The 21,323-nt window shown below is 39.7% G+C and overlaps 1 protein-coding gene across 2 annotated transcripts in view; it reads left to right on the forward strand.

Annotated features, from left to right (window-relative positions):
- SLC22A4 (solute carrier family 22 member 4) overlaps positions 1-21,115 on the forward strand; it is a 49,136-nt gene extending 28,021 nt beyond the window's left edge. For both annotated transcript variants that reach the window (XM_060091920.1, XM_060091921.1), the window contains exons 5-10: positions 1,238-1,364; positions 4,618-4,712; positions 13,442-13,656; positions 14,564-14,746; positions 16,379-16,514; positions 19,162-21,115. In XM_060091920.1, the coding sequence (XP_059947903.1) occupies positions 1,238-1,364; positions 4,618-4,712; positions 13,442-13,656; positions 14,564-14,746; positions 16,379-16,514; positions 19,162-19,237 (832 nt within the window). In that variant the 3' untranslated portion in view covers positions 19,238-21,115. The remainder of the gene's footprint in view (positions 1-1,237; positions 1,365-4,617; positions 4,713-13,441; positions 13,657-14,563; positions 14,747-16,378; positions 16,515-19,161) is intronic.
- The last annotated feature ends 208 nt before the right edge of the window (positions 21,116-21,323 follow it).

Here is a 21,323-nt window from a genome sequence, read left to right on the forward strand (position 1 = left end):
AAATAAAATATGAAATTAGTTTCTTCAGTCACACTAGTCACACCAGCTCAATAACCACATGTGGTTAACGGTTGCTGTATTGGATAGAGCAGATACAGAACACCAGTGAAAGTTCTTTTGGACAGCACAGCTCTAATTACTGAACCTGAGTGGCCTAACATCATCACAGTTGCTACAGGGACCAACCAAGGGCTATATTCCAAAAAATGCAGACTGGGTTCATTTTTCAACCCATGTGCTTGTAGTAGGCTAGGGACGGAAGCTGGGGGTTGGCTATTCGATATGTTGTGTTTTGCTCTGAGATAATTCCTATTGAGGCTTTGGAGGGGCCTATTAATTATAGGAGGACTATATCTGCTACATATAATTTATTTTCTATGATATGATAACTTAATACTGATGAATAAGTAAGGAAAACAAGAGCTGGCAGAAGATTGGCTAAGCAATTCTGAGAAATAAAGATTAGGAAAGAATAGAAAAATTAAATAAAGTATAATAAAAATAAATAGAAATAGAATAATTAGGAAAGAATAGAAGTCAACCATGTTTGAGCATCAGTTAAAAATGTGGATAGATTGTGTAATAAAAAATATGTTTCTAACTAACACAACATTGTTAGTCAACTATACTCCAATGTAAAATTTTTTTTTTAATGTTTCTAGGCATTAAAAAAATAAGACCACATTGGCTGTGGTCTGGTTTGGGTACTCACTGAGCTGAGAATCTGTTGAGAGCCATGCGGCAGCCCACAGGAACGTGTCAGTGCACTTACCTCCTCCTCTGACTGCAGGAAAAGCCCGAGAAACACAGATGCCCTCTTTTACCCAATAAACTTGTGAGCCTCACCAGCTGGGCACCAGGGATTCTCCTAGGGATAGACACACTGAAAAGATACTAGACTGTGTTTCTTTTATGAGCCACACCGTCTATGAAGTTGTGGATGGTGTTCTCCAGGTGCCCTGGCTTAAACATACTCAGTTAATGTTACCCCTTATAGTGTGGCTCTGGCTTCAAGTACAACTAATGATCTGTCTTTTGATTTGATCATAACTTTGAAACTTGAAGGTGCTTTTATTTATTCCTACAAATAATGGAAATCTTTGAGGCCTCCCTCTTGATGTTCTTTAAAAAGACAAACTACAATTTTACAAAATAAAAATTATTTGGGGGCAACTTACAGTTGATAGCATCAACCTTGCTACTGTGAAAAATTATAAAACATTCAAATGAATTTTAGGTTTATTCCTGAATCTCCCCGGTGGCTGATATCCCAGAGAAGATTTAGAGAAGCTGAAGATATCATCCAAAAAGCTGCAAAAATGAACAATGTAGCTGCCCCAGTGGTGGTTTTTGATCCTGTGGAGGTAAGGATTTGCAAATGTTTCCTCCTGAGATCAGTTATGCATTCTTTTTTTTTTCAAAGTCTTCTTTATGTATTTTTTAAAATTTATTTATTTATTTGTTTGTTTTTGGCTGCATTGGGTCTTTGTTGCTGCGCACAGTCTTTCTCTAGTTGCAGAGAGTGGGGGCTACTCTTCGTTGCAGTGCGTGGGCTTCTCATTGCAGTGGCTTCTCCTGTTGCAGAGCACGGGCTCTAGGCACGCGGGCTTCAGTAGTTGTGGCACATGGGCTCAGTAGTTGTGGCTCGCGGGCTCTAGAGCGCAGGCGCAGTAGTTGTGGCGCACAGGCTTAGTTGCTCCGTGGCATGTGGGATCTTCCCAGACCAGGGCTCAAACCCATGTCACGTGCATTGGCAGGCAATTCTTAACCACTGCACTACCAGGGAAGCCCCAGTTATGCATTCTTGATTATGGAATTTAATTTGATTCAATAGGTTTTGAGTGCCTATTATGTACCAGGCACTGTTCAAGGCCTTAGAGACACAATGATGATGAAGTTCTGAGCCCTCCTCAAAGGGCTGTGGACCAATTAAGTGCAATAATATATGTAAACTGCTTAGCATATAGCAAGTGTTGATTAAATATTAGTTCCCTTCCCTTTTGCAAGTTTATCTCCAACTTTTTATTGGTCTTGCTCCACACCATTGATGCAGCTACATACTGGCGATTTTTGAATGTCCAGATTAAGAGGGAAAAATGTGTTTGAGGGGTATTCCACCCATGGGCTCCCCACTGTACTCTGAATCTTACCAAGGTCTGCTGGGGAAGCTGTACATGTCTTTAGTCTTGCTATGTTGTGTCTAGAACCTTAAGGCCTGAGAGCACAGGCTGGAGGATTCACCCCTGTAGGCAGGAGGCCATGAGCAAAAGCAGATATTCAGTGGAAGCAGATTCTCTTCCTGCCAGTCAGTGAGGATTCACAGTGTCCTTGGCCATGCCTCGTGCCAGCTCCTAGAGAAAACAAGAAAAATTAGACACATAAGGAGCATAGAATGTAACCAAGAGTGTTAAGAGGATTAGATGGAAGGTAAGTGATGACATGAAGGAGGAAGTCCCCAAGGAGTGGACACTGTGAGCCAGCAGAGAAAGAGAGTAGAGTGACTCAGGGCTGAAGAGGCAGGTCCAAACCAGGGAGGACACTTAGATGGATGGAGAGGATGGGGCAATGGCACTCCTGGCCAGAGGGTCAGGAACTGCTCAGGACACCTCAAGACAACTATATGCTTCCTAGTCTTTATGCTTGCCCCACGCTCACATCTGCGCTCCTGGCCACCCCAGGACTTTGGAGGGTGGCAAGCACGCCAGTGCTCCACCCTGAGGGCTTCCTCCATTCCTGGCCTTTGCGACCTCTGACAGAAACAGATACCCTGGTGATGGCTGGAGGATTAATTACAGTGGCTATGAGCCCAAGCTCTCAGAGGGCTGCCAGGACAAATATGTCTTAATCCTTTGCTCTTCAGATCAAGAATTCCATTCCCAGCCTTGGTCAATATAACTGGATGCCTGATCCACAGGTCCTGTCTGTGCCTGGTACCACTCCCAGAACCTTCCAGGAGGACTGCTAGTTCCCAGTAGTTTATGCAGGGGCTTTCTTTGTTGGGATAACAGGGTTATACTGCCAGGGGCATGTTCTAGAGTTGTACACTCCACGTAGTGCAGAAGCAAAAAGGTAACATGGCTGTGAGCTGAATGAGGAGGTGTCTGTTTTCGGAAAGAAGGATGCTAATATTTGGGAAGCACCTGCTACAAGGGCAGGTCTGGCACTCTTTCTTCCTTTGTAGTAAAAATTCCTTCCTCAGCCTCTTACTGAACACACATCATAGGGCCACAGAGTCATTGTACTTTATCCTGAGGAGATAAAAGGCTCCACCTCAGAGCCTTGTAACTTTTTAGTTTCAATTCTTTTTTTTAAATTGAAGCATAGTTGATTTACAATATTGTGTTAGTTTCAGGTGTACAGGAAAGTGATTCAGTTATATATACATATATTTTTTTCAGATTATTTTCCACTATAGGTTATTAAAAGTTATTGACTATAGTTCCCTATGCTATATAGTAAATCCTTGTTGCTTACCTATTTCATGTATAGTAGTTTGTATCTGTTAATCCCATAACTCCTAATTTATCCCTCCCACCCTCCGTCCTTTTGCCGTTGGTAATCATAAGTTTGTTTTCTATGTCTGTGAGTCTGTTTCTGTTTTGTATGTAGATTTATTTGTATTATTTTTTTGATTCCATGTATAAGTTATATCATATAATATTTGTATTCTCTGTTTGACTCATTTCACTAAATGTCATATTCTCTAGATCCATCCATGTTGCTGCATATGGCAATATTTCATTCTTTCTCATGACTAATATTCCATTGTACATATATACCATATCATCTTGAGCCAGTCGTCTTGTTAATGGGCACTTGAGTTGTCTCCGTGTCTTGGCTATTGTAAATAGTGTATTGATAGTTTCAATTCTAATAAGCTTGATTATCTAGATTCCTAACACATGGCAAGTTAACGTCAGTAAATTAAAAGTAAAAGAAGGAAGCCCATCAACAGCAGTATGAAATTGCCACCAACCACTGATAGCTCACATCTTTTCCTCAATGGTGCAGTAATTATAGTAATAGTTAAAATGTATGGGGCATCTACCATGGTTAAAGTACTATGCTAAGATTTATATATATGATCTCATTTAATCTTCTCAACTCTTGATTATTATACCCATTTTACAGAGAGGTAAACTGAGGCTCATAGAGGATAAATAGCAACTTGCCCAAGGTCCCCTAGTTAACCCATGTGTGTTCTGACACTGAGACAACAACAGGAAAAGTATTAAAAGCAGATATGGACCTCAAGGCAGTTTGGGGCTATATGGCGCTACCCACTCAACAGGCCCTAAGGCTCAGTGTGATTAAGGTCACCCATAATGATGCCCATGAGTCAAGGCAAGGCTATGTTAGCAGTCAGGCTTTATATAAAGAGACAGTGAAGCCAATGTTATATATTTTAAAGACTTCTGGCTAAAATGGGCCACAAACATTTTTAAATGTTATAATAAGCATCATATATTTAGATGCCCTTATTCCCTGCAAATTCCAGACTTCTGAGCATGTTCAAAGTGATGTGAGACTTACATGCATAAGAATATACTGTCATAGCCAAAGATACTTCCTCACCACCTCTTAATCTCATGGTTGTGTGCATTACTTTAACAACAGGAGCTAACCCCCGTGAAGCAGCAGAAAGTTTTCATTCTGGACCTATTCAGGACTCGGAATATTGGCACAATAACAATTATGTCCTTGCTGCTATGGTAAGTAATAAGAGATCTGGAAATGCGACATACAGAATGTAAATATACAACTGATATTCTTTAATTCAGGGGACAAGGTCAAGGCCTGGGTCTTCCTGAGGCAAAATTAAAATTTTAGAATTCTAAGTTATTTGGAAAGGCTTCAATTTAATTCATGGAACTGGATACTGAAAAAAGTGTCACAGGGAACAATATTTAGGTCTGCAATACTGTGACCCACAGGGAAATGGTTTCCTGCTCCTCCTAGAGTTACTGGGATTAAAACTAATGATGTCCCTGATGCCTGAAGCTGAGACGCTAATTCAGCTCCTGCTTCCAAAAGCTATACTGACAATTAATCAGTGAAGTTAGAATACCCTGAATCCCCACTGCCTGCTTTGGAGTTTTGATAAGCTTTTTATACTTGCTCATAGGAATCTACCGAGTGATTTTCAGGCCTAGAAATAACGAACTGACTTTGTAGGCAAGATTTAATAATGTATCTGCCAAGAAATTAGGAAGAAGACAAAAAGAACATGCCTACCCCATGATGGCAGCACAAAAAATGATGGTAATCAGAACAGGTAGAAGATGGTGGTGTGGAAAGATGCAGAGTTCGTGTCTCCTCACAACTAGGGCGTCTGCCGGATGCTGGTGGGGGACCCCAGTGCCCAAGGAGATGGGAAGAACCCCCAAGCGCACTGGTAGAACATGGGAGGACTGAGGGGGGGAAGGAGAAGTGGAGGCCGGACAGGACTGGCACCCCTGAGGGTTGGCTCAGAGTTGGGGAGAGGTTCCCATGCCTGAAGGGACCCTCGGGGGCTTGGATCAGGGGGAGCACACCCAGCGTTTCCCCTGCCGAATCAGCTGGGGAAGTCTGCCCAGCTCTCAGTCCGGGTCCTATGCTCTCAGAGGTCCCCTCCAGGCCGGGTTGGTCCTGGGGGTGTAGGAGGGAGGCTGGAAGAGAACAGGAGAGGCAGGTGGGAGGGACCCTCCAAGATGGGAGGAGCAAGAGAGGAGCAGAGGGTATTTGCCCTACCCACTCGAGCCCAGGAAGCCTGCTGGGCTCCCAGGTGGGTTCCCCCAACCTCTGAGACCAGAGGCGATGGTCTGAGCCCCTTCTGCTCTGTTGAGCCTAAGCCCCACCCCAAGTGCCCCCCAGGGCCTTTTCCAGCTCTGTGGGTCCTAAGCATAGGCCCTGCCCACTGCCCAAACCTTGCCCCTGCTTAGGCCCCGCCCTCCACAGCCAAGGCCTTTTCCACTGTTTTTTTTTTCTCCATCTCTTTTTTATTTTTTTTATTTTTTTATTTTTATTTATTTATTTATTTATTTTTGCGGTGTGCGGGCCTCCCACTGCTGTGGCCTCTCCCGTTGCGGAGCACAGGCTCTGGATGCGCAGGCCCAGCGGCCATGGCTCATGGGCCCAGCCGCTCTGCGGCATGTGGGATCTTCCCGGACCAGGACACGAACCCGTGTCCCCTGCTTCGGCAGGTGGACTCTCAACCACTGCGCCACCAGGGAAGCCCTCCATCTCTTTTTTAATATCATGGTTCTGTTTTACCTTCCAGTTGTTGTTGTTTCATCTATATTTTTATTTTTATATTTTTTCTAACATATCTGTCAGTTTCCTAGTCTAATTTTATTTTCTACTTTGTTATTGTTCTCCTTTTTTTTTTTTTTTTTTTTTTTGCCACATCACGCAGCTTGCGGGATCTTGGTTCATGACCCAGGGGTCGGGCCGAAGCTCCTGTGGTGGGAGCTCCAAGTCCGAACACTGGACAGAGAACCTCAGACCCCAGGGTATACTCATTGCAGTGAGGTCTCTTGGAGGTCCTCATCTCAGCACCAAGACCCAGCTCTACCCAACAGCCTACAAACTCCAGTGTTGGAAGCCTCAGGCCAAATAACCAGTGAGACAGGAACACAGGGCTTCCCTGATGGCGCAGTGGTTGAGAGTCCGCCTGCCAATGCAGGGGACATGGGCTCATGCCCCGGTCCAGGAAGATCCCACATGCCGTGGAGCGGCTGGGCCCATGAGCCATGGCCACTGAGTCTGTGCCTCCGGAGCCTGTGCTCCGCAACGGGAGAGGCCACAACAGTGAGAGGCCTGCGTAATGCAAAAAAAAAAAAAAAAAAAAAAAAAAAAAAAATAGACAGGAACACAATCCCACTCATTAAAAAAAAGGGAAAAACAATGAGACAGCAAAAAAATATGTCACAGACGAAGGAGCAAGGTAAAAACCTACAAGACCAAATAAATGAAGAGGAAATCGGCAATCTACCTGAAAGAGAATTCAGAGTAATGATAGTAAAGATGATTCAGAATCTCGGAAATAGAATGGAGGCACAGATTGAGAAAATACAAGGAATGTTTAACAAAGATCTAGAAGAACTAAAGAACAAACAAACAGAGATGGGCAACACAATAACTGAAATGAAAAATACACTAGAAGGAATCAATAGCAGAATAACTGAGGCAGAAGAACGAATAAGTGAGCTGGAAGACAAAATGGTGGAAGTAACTGCCGAGAAGCAGAATAAAGAAAAAAGAATGAAAAGAATTGAAGACAATCAAAGAGACCTCTGGGACAACACTAAATGCACCAACATTCGAATTATAGGGGTCCCAGAAGAAGAAGAGAAAAAGAAAGGATTTGAGAAAATATTTGAAGAGAATATAGTGGAAAACTTCCCTAACATGGGAAAGGATATAGTCACCCAAGTCCAGGAAGTACAGAGAGTCCCATACAGGATAAACGCTAGGAGAAACACACCAAGACACATATTAATCAAACTAACAAAAATTAAATTCAAAGAAAAAATATTAAAAGCAGCATGGGAAAAACAAGAAATAACATACAAAGGAATCCCCATAAGGTTATCAACTGATTTTTCAGCAGAAACTGCAGGTCAGAAGGGAGTGGCAGGATATACTTAATGTGATGAAAGAGAAAAATCTACAACCAAGATTACTGTATCTGGCAAGGATCTCATTCAGATTCAACAGAGAAATCAAAAGCTTTTCAGACAAGCAAAAGCTAAGAGAATTCAGCACCACCAAACCAGCTTTTGTTGTAACAAATTTGTTGTAACAAATGCTAAAGAAACTTTTCTAGGCAGGAAGCACAGCAAAGAAAAAGACCCACAAAAACAAACTCAAAACAATTAAGAAAATGGTAATAAGAACATGCGTATTGATAATAACCTTGAATGTAAATGGATTAAATGCCCCAACCAAAAGACACAGACTGGCTGAATGGATACAAAAACAAGTCCCATATATAAGCCGTCTACAAGAGACCCACTTCAGACCTAGGGACACATAAAGGCTGAAAGCGAAGGGATGGAAAAAGATATTCCATGCAAATGGAAATCAAAAGAAAGCTGGAGTAGCAACACTCATATCAGATAAAATAGACTTTAAAATAGACTGTTACAAGAGATAAGGAAGGACACTACATAATGATAAAGGGATCAATCCAAGAAGAAGATATAAAAATTTTAAATGTTTATGCACCCAACATAGGATCACCTCAATACATAAGGCAAATGCTAACAACTATGAAAGGGGAAATCGACTGTAACACAATCATAGTAGGGGACTTTAACACCCCATTTACACCAATGGATAGATCATCCAAACAAAATAAATAAGGAAACAAGCTTTAAAGGACACAATAGACCAGATAGATTTAATTCATACTTATCGAACATTCAACCCGAAAGTGGCAGAATACACTTTCTTCTCAAGAGCACATGGAACATTCTCCAGGGTAGATCACATCTTGGGTCACAAATCAAGCCTTGGAAAATTTAGGAAAACTGAAATCGTATCAAGCATCTTTTCTGACCACAATGCTATGACATTGAAAATCAATTACAGGAAAAAAAAATGAAAAAAACCACAAATACATGGAGGCTAAACAGTACGCTACTAAATGACCAAGAGATCACTGAAGAAATCAAAGAAGAAATAAAAATATACATAGAAACAAATGTCAATGAAAACACAACGACCCAAAACCTATGGGACGCAGCAAAAGCAGTTCTAAGAGGGAAGTTTATAGCAATTCAATCTCACCTCAAGAAACAAGAAAAATCTCAAATAAACAATCTAACCCTACACCTAAAGCAACTAGAGAAAGAAGAACAAAGAAAATGCAAAGTCATTGGAAGGACAGAAATCATAAAGATCACAGCAGAAATAAATAGAAACGAAGAAAACAATAGCAAAGATCAATAAAACTAAAAGCTGGTTCTTTCAGAAGATAAACAAAATGGATAAACCCCTAGCCAGCCTCATCAAGAAAAAAAGGGAGAGGACACAAATCAATAAAATTAGAAATGAAAAAGGAGAAATCACAACTGACACCACACAAATACAAAGGATTATAAGAGACTACTACAAACAACTATATGCCAATAAAATGGACAACCACAAAGAAATGGACAAATTCTTGGAAAGGTACAATTTTCCAAGACTGAACCAGGAAGAATTAGAAAATATACACAGACCTTTTACAAGTAATGAAATTGAAACTATAATTTAAAATCTTCCAACAAACAAAAGTCCAGGACCAGATGGCTTCACAGGTGAATTCTATTAAACATTTAGAGAAGAGCTAACACCAATCCTTCTCAAACTCTTCCAAAAAAATTGTAGAGGGAAGAACACTCCCAAATTCATTCTACGTAGCCACCATACCCTGATACCAAAACCAGAAAAAGATATCACAAAAAAAGAAAATTATAGACCAATATCACTGATGAGCATAGATGCAAAAGTCCTGAACAAAATACTATCAAACAGAATCCAACAACATATTAAAAGGATCATACACCATGATCAAGTGGGATTTATCCCAGGGATGCAAGGATTCTTCAATATATGCAAATCAATCAATGTGATACACCATATCAACAAATTAAGGAGTAAAAACCATATGATCATCTCAACAGATGCAGAAAAAGCTTTTGACAAAATTCAACACCCATTTATGACAAAAACTCTCCAGAAAATGGGCATAGAGGGAACCTACCTCAACATAATAAAGGCCACATATGTCAAACCCACAGCAAACATCATACTCCATGGTGAAAAATTGAAAGCATTTCCACTAAGATCAGGAACAAGACAAGGGTGTCCACTCTCACCACTCTTATTCAACATGGTTTTGGAAGTCCTAGCCATGGCAATCAGAGAAGAAAAATAAAAGGAATACAAATTGGAAAAGAAGAAGTAAAACTGTCACTGTTTGCAGATGACATGATACTATACATAGAAAATCCTAAAGATGCCACCAGAAAACTACTAGTGCTAATCAATGAATTTGGTAATGTTGCAGGATACAAAATTAATTCACAGAAATCTCTGGCATTCCTATATACTAACAATGAAAAATCAGAAAGAGAAATTAAGAAAACAATCCCATTTACCATCACAACAAAAAGAATAAAATACCTAGGAATAAACCTGCCTAAGGAGGTGAAAGACTTGTACTTAGAAAACTATAAAACTCTGATGAAAGAAATCAAAGATGACATAAACAGATGGAGAAATATACCATGTTCTTGGATTGGAAGAATGAATATTATGAAAATGACTATGGTACCCAAAGCAATCTACAGATTCAAGGAAATCCCTATCAAACTACCAATGGCATTCTTCACAGAATTAGAGCAAAAATTTTACAATTCGTATGGAAACACAAAAGACCCTGAATAGCCAAAGCAATCTTGAGAAAGAAAAACAGAGCTGGAGGAATCAGGCTCCCTGACTTCAAACTATACTACAAAGCTACAGTAATCAAGGCAGTATGGTACTGGCACAAAAACAGAAGTATAGATCAATGGTACAGGATAGAAAGCCCAGAGATAAACCCATGCACATATGGTCACCTAATTTACAACAAAGGCAGCAAGAACATAAAATGGAGAAAGACAGCCTCTTCAATAAGTGGTGCTGGGAAAACTGGACAACTATATGTAAAGGAATGAAATTAGAACACTACCTGACACCATACACAAAAATAAACTCCAAATGGATTAAAGACCTAAATGTAAGATCAGACACTATAAAACCCTTAGTGGAAAACATAGGAAAAACACTCTTTGACATAAACCATAGCAAAATCTTTTTTGATCCATCTCCTAGAGTAATGGAATGAAAAACAAAAATAAACAGATGGGACCTAATGAAACTTAAAAGCCTTTGCACAGCAAAGGAAACCATAAACAAGATGAAAAGACAACCCTCAGAATGGGAGAAAATATTTGCAAATTAAATGACGGACAAAGGATTAATCTCCAGTATATACAAACAGCTTATGGAGCTCAATATCAAAAAAACAAACAACCCAATTAAAAAATGGACAGAAGACCTAAATAGACATTTCACCAAAGAAGACATACAGATGGCCAAGAGGCACGTGAAAAGATGCTCAACATCACTAATTATTAGAGAAATGCAAATCAAAACTGCAATGAGTTATCACCTCACACCAGTCAGAATGGCCATCATCAAAAAATCTAGAAACAATAAATGCTGGAAAGGGTGTGGTGAAAAGGGAACCCTCCTACACTGTTGGTGGGAATGTAAACTGATACAACCACTATGGAGAATAGTATGGAGGTTCTGTAAAAATCTAAAAATAGAACTACCATACGACCCAGCAATCCCACTACTGGGCATATACCCTGAGAAAACCATAATTCAAAAAGAGACATGCACCACAATGTTCACTGAAGCACTATTTACAGTATCCAGGACATGGAACCAACCAAAATGTCCATCGACAGATGAATGGATAAAGAAGATGTGGCACATATATACAGTGGGATATTACTCAGCCATAAAAAGAAACGAAGTTGAGTTATTTGTAGTGAGGTGGATGGACGTAGAGTCTGTCGTACAGAGTGAAGTAAGTCAGAAAGAGAAAAACGAATACCATATGCTAACACATATATATGGAATCTAAAAAAAAAAATGGTACTGATGAACCTAATGGCAGGGCAGGAATAACGATGTAGACATGGAGAATGGACTTAAGGACATGGGGTGGGGAGGGGGAAGCTGGGGAGAAGTGAGAGTAGCATGGACATATATACACTACCGAATGTAAAATATGCAGCTAGTGGGAAGCAGCAGCATAGCACAGGGAGATCAGCTCCATGCTTTGCGATGACCTAGAGGAGTGAGATAGGGAGGGTGGGAGGGAGGCTCAAGAGGGAGGGGATATGGGGATATATGTATGCATATGGCTGATTCACTTTGTTGTACAACAGAAACTAACACAGTATTGTGAAGCAATTATACTCCAGTAAAGATCTATTTTTTAAAAAAAGATTACATAACATTAAAAAAAAAAAAGAACTAGTAGGCTCCTACTGCAGCTAGTCTAATTTTAGAGCCATCTTGTATTGCAATTAGAAGTCATCAATGACAGAGTTTATGCCCCTGAATTAAGCAAGTGTGTCCTGGGCATGTGGCTTTCCTCATAGTAGATCTCCTTAGTTCTTACATGTCAGCAGGTATCACTGATGCAAATGTACCTTGAGCAGTGGCACTACTGAGCCAATAATAAACTAATCACTAGTTTTATCTAAGCTGCTCTTATTACCAAATGTGGAAAATCACTAAGATCCCAGAGCAATAAAGTTTCATGTTTTGTTTTGTTTTGGATTAGCCCTTGTGCTACCCAACCTAGTAGAGTATGTGTAAAAAGATCCAACATTGTTCCTGAAAATATTTTTCAGGTGTCCTCTGCTTTTCAGTCATGTTGATAATAAGTACATTTCTGCACAGAGGAGTTTGCATAGTGTAGTGTTTTTTCCACAGAGAAACTTTTATGTGGATCTTAACTATAATGACAGGATATGCAGTGTGCACTCTGTGATACCTTTTATGGGACTTTCACTTTCTTCCCTACTAAAGTGAGTTTTACTAAATCAATTGGAATTTACTATAAGTGGATCCCACAGTATTACCTATATTTCTTCTTCTCCTCCTCCTCCTCCCCCTCTCCTTCGCCTTCCTCTCCTTCTCCTTCTTATTCTTTGGGGGGAAAAATGACATATAGATTTTATGTTCACTGATGTGACTGACATTCTTTCTTCAAATAATAGCTCTGAAGGAATGAGAATATACAAACTCTCCTATTGAAACTTGAAATTAACTAGATTAGGATAGGTATTCTTGAATATTGGTATATCTAGACTAGTGCTGTCCAATAGAACTTTCTGCAATGATGAAAATGTTTTATCTTTTTTTGTCCCTTATGGTAGCCACTAGCTGCATGTGGCCACTAAACAATTGAAGTGTGGCTAGTGCCAAAGTCAGGGACAAAATTTTAAATTTTATTTAATTTTAATTTATTTACTTTTTCTTTTTCTTTTTCTTTTTTTTTTTTTGGCCATGCTGGGTCTTAGTTGCAGCACGCAGGATCTTTGTTGCTGTGTGCGGGATCTTTAGTTGTAGCATGTGGGCTCTTAGTTGCGGCATGAGGGCTCTTAGTTGCAGCATTCGGTATCTAGTTCCCTGACCAGGGATCGAACCCGGGCCCCCTGCATTGAGAGCACAGGGTCTTAACCACTGGGCCACCAGGGAAGTCCCTAATTTATTTACTTTTAAATAGCCATATGTGGCTATTTGTAAGACAGCAACATCTAGACAATTTCCTGACCATCATGAAATTTTAAAGAGACTCAAGCCATCCTTTTGTCATTTTTGTCTTTTTTCTTTTGTCTTTCAGGATGCTAACCTCAGTGGGTTACTTTGCTCTGTCTCTCGACACTCCTAATTTACATGGAGATGCCTACCTGAACTGTTTCTTCTCTGCCTTGATTGAAGTTCCAGCTTACATTACAGCCTGGCTGCTACTTCGAACCCTACCCAGGCGTTATGTCATAGCTGGAGTACTGTTCTTGGGAGGAGGTGTGCTTCTCTTAATTCAATTGGTACCTGCAGGTAAGAAGTTATCCAATATTAACAGCTTACCAGAAAAGATCCACACCTTGACTGGGCTAATTATTAGCCCCTGTTCCCTATTTATGTAGCCTTTACATCATAAGTCATTCTTAAGTCAGTTATACAAGTGATAACTAACTCTGTGATTTCCCATGTTCAAAATTACTACCTTCAAATAGAAGAGTTAACCTTAGAGAATCAGAAATCACCACCTGAGAAGGAAGAGTAATGCTCCCAGTCATCCCCTTCACAGAAACATTCACCTAAACCCTCAAACCTCTTTCTCTGAGTCATAATCCCGATTCCCAATTTCTTGGTACTTTCTTGGTATTTTCAAACCTTCTCTCTGATTCGTATATTCAAGTGTTAGAGTTGGTAGTACATGCCAGTTCCAGTATAAATTCAGTGATTTTTATGGTCTGTAATCTTTAAGTAGTTAGAGAGCACATGAAAAGATATATGCTTCTCTTTTCCCCTTATGTCTAACTTTCTCATATTGTTAAAATGTTAAGTCAACAGATTTTTATATATAGTACTATGCATAAAAATATATAATTCTTAATAATAATAAACAGGATAAAAATGATTGGTCCTTCTCTTCAAAGATTAAACTTAACTGTATTAACATGCTAACAACTGACTATGAAACTGTTGTAATAAATAAAGGTGGACAAGGTCACAGAATGCATAAATGATCTAGAATAACAGAAGAGCGAAGCTCAAAGCAACCCTTCATGCTCCATCTTTGTCCATGTCCAATTAGTAAGGCTTTGAAGAGACTGCATAATTTGGGGAATATCTTTATATTATAAAACATTCCTATACAAGCGAAAAGGACAATACAAGCAACTGTTAAGAAAGTATCATTTCTAAAAGCAACTCTGTTTACACTGGGTCTCTTTTCCAGATTACAACTTCTTGTCCATTGGTCTGGCCATGTTAGGAAAATTCGGGATCACCTCTGCCTTCTCCATGCTGTACGTCTTCACTGCAGAGCTCTACCCAACCCTGGTCAGGAACATGGCTGTGGGGGTCACATCCATGGCCTCCAGAGTGGGCAGCATCATTGCTCCCTACTTTGTTTACCTTGGTGAGATGCTTCTTATCAGTCTATTCTTTTTTTAAATATAAAAGTAATAGGTTTTCATTATGAAAAATGCAAACAGCATAGAAAGTACTGGAAAAAGTACAAGTTCACCTCTACTCTCTTAGTTCCCCAAATCATAGCCCTCAGAGAAACTACTATTAACAGTTTGGTGAGTAGCCCTTCAGACATTTCATTTTGCACAACATATATATATATATATATTTTTTTTTCCCAATATGCGGGCCTCTCACTGTTGTGGCCTCTCCTTTTGTGGAGCACAGGCTCCAGACACGCAGACTCAGCGGCCATGGCTCATGGGCCCAGCCGCTCCGCGGCATGTGGGAGCTTCCCGGACCAGGGCACAAACCCGTGTCCCCTGCATCGGCAGGCGGACTCTCAACCACTGAGCCATCAGGGAAGCACAATTTTAGCTTTTATATTATCGAATTTATCAATCTGGAATAACACCACAGAGGGGCTTTAGTGGGATGTTCAGTGGATCTAGGATCTGGCACTCCAAGCTAAACCTCATCAAGAACTCTACTGGCGAGAGATGTAGACACAGCTCCTTATTCTTCCTAGTCATCCATTGGTTACCTACTGGTTCAAACACACACACATACACATCCCCAAAGACATATGTGAATGCTCAGAAAAGGTATACTCTAAATCCTTACAGAGAAAGAGAGACATTTTCCACACAGCTGCCCTGAACACTTGAGAAAGTACATTATTATATTGAATGGTGTTGTTTCCCCTTTGTTCTTCCCTGTACTTTCAAACCATGCTCATATGGTCTAATGGTGGACCATTGGTAAATAAGAAATGGAGGAGTCTGAGAAAGAACTTTGTATTCCACAGTAGTGGCTCCTGTTGGTGACACAGAGGCCTCAGAGAAGCTTCAAGATTGATATTTTTTTGTCAAATAAAATTCTTGGGTGTGTTATTCCTCTGTAATATCTGTATGCAGAAGGGAAGCAAGATGAGGATCTATTATTCCCCTGTCTGAGTAACACCACATAAAGAAGAGGTGGAGTGGTTCTTCCAATTACATGTAAAACCAAGACATATAAATGCTGCAAAAAGAAACCACAGTGCCTGACATTTATTGATTTAAATTGGATTGAATATATTAATTAGTTCTTTTAAGAGTCTCAGAGCTCTGTGGACCAAGATTTCCACAGCAGCCTACTGGTTTGGGCAAAAGCAAAGGTCATATCAGTCATAACAGCCAGTAGCTGTCCCTGCAACATCCTGGTCAACCTCTTTCCCCTTGGTGGCCTCCCACCCTCCCATCTCCAGTGACCTCTAACTTAAGAGGAGAACTTTGGCAGGCAAAAATTTCTATCAAAGGAACATTTATCACACATGATTAAGTAGTAGCTTAGAGAATGCCAGTTGACATGAAAGACCTTATGATAATGCAAAATTGAGTAGGTGAATGATTATGGAAATTCGGAGGCAATGACATCTGCCAAACAGAAACTGTGGTATTTTGCACACTTTTTTTCTTCTGTAAATATTCAGGTTTAAAACTGCTCTCAAATACTGTTTGCCACCTTTACAAAATGATTCTCAAGAGCATCTGGAGAAACCCTGTATATAATTGATGTTCTTATGTCCTGTGCCTTACAGGTGCTTACAACAGAGTTCTGCCCTACATCCTCATGGGCAGCCTGACCGTCCTGATTGGAATCATCACTCTTCTCTTCCCTGAAAGTTATGGAATGACTCTACCAGAGACCTTAGAGCAGATGCAGAAAATGAAAGGGTAAGTGGAACTTTAAAAAATGATATCAGAATTCCTCAGAAAGAATAAACATGAAAGAATAAATAGGAAAATTCTGAAAAGAAAGTGTAATAAGTGGAAAGTAGCTCTATCAGATAATAAAGCATATTATTAAGCAATGGTAATTAAAACAGTATGATGGTGGTAGAAGAAATCACTGGAATGGAATAGAGTTCAGAATTAAATGAAGAAAATATGAGAATTCAGTGTGTGATAACAAGTAGCAATTCAAAATCAGTGGGGAAAATTTAGATTATTCAGTAAAAGGTGTTAGAACATTCAACTAGCCATTTTGGCTAAATAAAAGGCTTAAATCTTACTTCAAAATATATCAGGATAAATTCCAGAAAGATTAAAAATTGAGAACTGAAAATATAAAGTGATAAATGTACCAGAAGAAAACATAAATATTTTTATAACCTTAGAGAAGGCCTTTCTGAGCATATTATGAAAAGCAAAGAGCCATAAAGGAGAAGATTGATATATCTGATTATGTAATTTTAGAAATTGTTGGTACAGCAAAAACGAAACCATAAATTAGAACAAAGGTCAACAAACCAGGGGGAAAATATTTGCAACACACAATATAGACATAGAGTTAATAAATTTAAGATGCAAGAAGGTCTTAGAGATCAGTGGGAAAAAGACAAACAACTCAGAAAGAAAACTGGCAAAGGTCATGAACAAACAGTTTATAGAAAAGGAAATTTCAGTGGTAAATATATACATATAAAAGAAATACTTGTCCATATTAATTAAAGCATAAAAAATGTCAATGTCATTTTTGGCCTATGAGATTGTGCAAGGGTTTTCCTCCTGATATCAACCAATTCTGACACCAAATAGGTGTCCTATAATTTCATCCAGTTATGACTCTAATTACTCAGGGCTAGCATCAGACTCTACAGGTTAAAGGCTCACTCCCACAAGACAGCTTTCTCTTCAGATGCCAGCCACAAGTAATGGTTCCCCAAGGTTATCCACATTTCTGGCTATTGGGGAGGGGAAAATTTACCCTTTTACCCCTTTAGGGCCTTGTGGTTAAACTAATCATAAAATTGACACCAGTCAACAGGAGAAAAATAAACAAATTTTAATTCATTACACAGAGATCTCTCAGAAATAGGACCTAAGAAATGGCCAAAGCAGGAAGCTTTTACACTTTTTAGACAAAGAAACAATAAATTTGAGAGGAATTGACAGGACAAAGAAACTTAGGTTTGAGTGCTTAATTAGTAAGGAATTTAAGCAAAGTTCGGGCTTGTGTAGTAAATTAGTAAAGAAGTAACAAGGTTTGTTTATAGAGATTTCTTGGCCCAGCCCTGAAATTCCCTGTCTTTGGTAATAAGGGTGTCCTTCTACCTCCATATGCAGGGATTGCATCTTTCACATGAGGGATTTATTCCCTGCTTTCAGGGGCACAGAGGAGGCCAGAGTTTCCCTTTGCATCAGCTGCTTCACAAGCAACTTCAATTCAAAATAATCAATATGCCATTGTGGCAAATTTTGGGGCAGCCTGCCCTGAGCTCCAACATGTCCAACTTGGCTACAAAGTCTGGTATTTCCACAGCCCTCCTCTTCACATTCAGGAATTTGCTAGAGTGACTCACAGAACTCAGGAAAACATTTTACTTACTATTACTGGTTTGTTCTAAACAACACAAATGAACAGCCAGGGGGAGATGCACACAGGGTGAGGTCCAGAAGGGTCCAGAGCACAGGAGTCTCCATTCCTGTGGAGTTGGGGAGCATCGCCATCCTGGCCCATGGATGTGTTGGCCAATTCAGAAGCTCTCTGAACCCCAGTGTTTAGGGGATTTTATAGAAGTTTCATCACATAGGCATGATCAATATTGATTTGACCTCAGTCCCTCTCCCCTCCCTGGATACTGGAGGATGGGCTTCTAGTCAAGGCTTGGTCTTTCTAGCAACCAGCCTCCATCGTGAAGCTATCTAGGGACCCACTGAGTCACCTCATTAGAATAAGAGGCAAGACACTATTACCCTTGTCACTCAGAAAATTACAAGGGATTTAGAAGCTCTATGTCAGGAACCAGGGACAAAAATCAAACATCTTTCATGACATCATAGATTGGCAAACATTTAAAAGACTAATGGTATGGTAGGAGAAGTTTAGATTCTAGAGTGAAACTGCCTGGCCTCAAATCCCAAATCTACTGAATAAACTTGGGAAATTTGCTTACTTTTCACTAACCTTAGTATTCCCATCTGTTACATGGAAATAGTTCATATGGCTTTTGTGATGTTATATAAGATAAAGTGTTTTTAGTGTGTAGCCATGATAAAAGTCTATATGTGAGTGGATTCTGATCCCAAACTGAACATGTATAGTGAAAGATGCCCATTTTTTATAAGTTGTTTCTTCTAATGATAAAACTACTTCAATATCAACTTTAACTTAACCAAGAACTTCATGCTTACCACTCTATTCTTTCCTCAGGAAAACTATAAAATCATAGAATACTAGCTCTAGACTCATGAGGTTCTTATTAGAGTTAAAATAATTACCTGTTCATTGACTGGAGAAATGTTTTTCAGTGTCAGTTAGGCATTTTGAGGAGAGGAGTCTTAAATATTTAATTTTCTTTAGCACTTATCTTATTTTCAGGTTTGGATATAGGAAAAAAACAAAAGATTCAATGGAGAAAGAAGAAAATCCCAAAGTTCTAATAACTTCATTCTGATAAAATTCCCACCCTATTTGGTGAACTGAAAAACAGATCCTGACTATGAAGACACTAAAGCCTTATCTGATGAAATGGACTGACTATGAAGATTAACACTAAAATGGACCTTGCTATTAAGAAATGCTTGTCATATGGCAAACTCTGGACCACACTTACAGATAAGCTCCTTATTTTAAAAAACAAACCATTTCCAGAAAGTCCTCCGTACTAATTAATTCGATAAAATGGGTTTGTAGGATTTTTACAAAACGTGTTGGTCAAGGACTGGTAAATCCATATAAAGATTAACATGCATTTCCAAATACAAATACTATCCAAATTTCTTAAAAAGTCATTGAATTAACACAACTATCAGGCTTGGGGGGGGGGGGTGTGTGAGTGAGTAAACCAGCATGTTCAAAATTACAGTAGTTTTTGAAGTGAGCTCATACACTACTGTAGCCAAATGATTATAAGGAGTATTCCTGTCCAGGAAATTTTATATACTCCTTTGAGAGGAATTGATGGCAGATATTAATAGCATTTTACAAGTGAAATACAGCAAGAGATCAAGTAGCCTGGCTCAGATGGCCTGTCAGCCTTTAAGAAGGGAATCAAGGCAGTTCCGATCTACAATTTCAGCAGCTATGGCTCACAGCCTACTGAATGGTCCACATTTGTTGTGCTCTCTGAACACTTGACTAAGCTTTCAGTTCACTAAGACTGACTTAAGAGACCTTTTTTTGGTAAATAGAGAATCAGGAAAGCTGCAAACTAGTTAGATTGTTAGAGGTGGTTTGTGTGCCCCATAGCCAAGAGGGGTCAGCACCCAGGAAGAAGGCTGTCCAAGCCAAGAATCTGGAGAGCCTTTTAAAACAGTTCTTTCCCTTAATACATCCCTTCCTAAATCTGGTATGCAGTTGTATCCTCTTCAACCAGGGGTGCATCTCGTTCCAGGAATGAGCAAGGTAAAAGGTAAAAGCCACTAATGGGATAATGTATTAGCATAAACTCAGAAGATGAGTGTCAGCTCTGTGTCTCACCACATTTTAGGCATGCTGACATGATAACATAGCAAGAAGTTCGTCCTGGCAACCTGAGCAGCATGCTTTCACCAAGGGCGGCTCCTCTTGGAGCAGCACGTGACAAGCTATTGACCCTTTAACATATCAGTGCAATGGTGCACCTGTAGAATAGGCAGCCACTAGTTTTTAATATGCTGCTTGGTGGCATCATCTCCTAAAATTAATTATCCCCAAATGTAAATATTCACTATCTAAGTATTTTTCAAAGGAACCTTTGATGTAACATCTTGGTAAACAATCCTTATTTCTTTAAGATCTTTATCTGGAACTTTTCTGATTAACTCAGAATTTTTCTTTATATTGCCATATTTCTAACACGTATTTTATATCCTACTGACACATTTATCCCATCTTTTGATTGTTACTTTAAAATCCAGTAGAATATCTTAGAATAGTTTATGCTTTGTCACTGGGGACTCAGGTGCACAGCTTCATCCACCCAGCGCCTTTATATTCCCCATTGATGCAGCCTGTCTAGATCGCCTTTCCACCTACCCTGCCAGACAGTAGTAGCTGCCTGTCCTGCAAAGAGCAGGCCCTGCTGCCTTTCAGGAAGCGCTCCTTGAACTTCCTTCCCACCAGCAGCGACTGTTCACTCCTCTGTGCTCTTCTGGTACTTGTTAACTTCACTCAGTTGGGCTCTTGTCTAGTTGTCCCCCCACACACACAACATGTCTATAAGCCTCTGGGAGGCCAGGGACCTAACTTTGCTTATCTTTTTATCCCTTGCAGTGCTGCTCACTGTAGTGCTTTCTTGCATATAACAGGCATTTGAGGATATTCATTTTCATTAAAATATTTTGTAACACTAGCGTGGTGAAAATGTTATGTTTGAAACATAGACACTTGAATTTTTAAACACCGAAGTATAAAATGCTCTTAAATCTTTTTCTAAATATAAAAAGTAAGAATGTGGACTTCCCTGGAGGTGCAGTGGTTAAGAATCCACCTGCCAATGCTGGGGACATGGGTTCCATCCCTGGTTCAGGAAGATCTCACATGCCACAGAGCAACTAAGC

Source organism: Mesoplodon densirostris, chromosome 3 (genome assembly GCF_025265405.1).
Source record: "Mesoplodon densirostris isolate mMesDen1 chromosome 3, mMesDen1 primary haplotype, whole genome shotgun sequence".
Taxonomy (NCBI): Eukaryota; Metazoa; Chordata; class Mammalia; order Artiodactyla; family Ziphiidae; genus Mesoplodon; species Mesoplodon densirostris.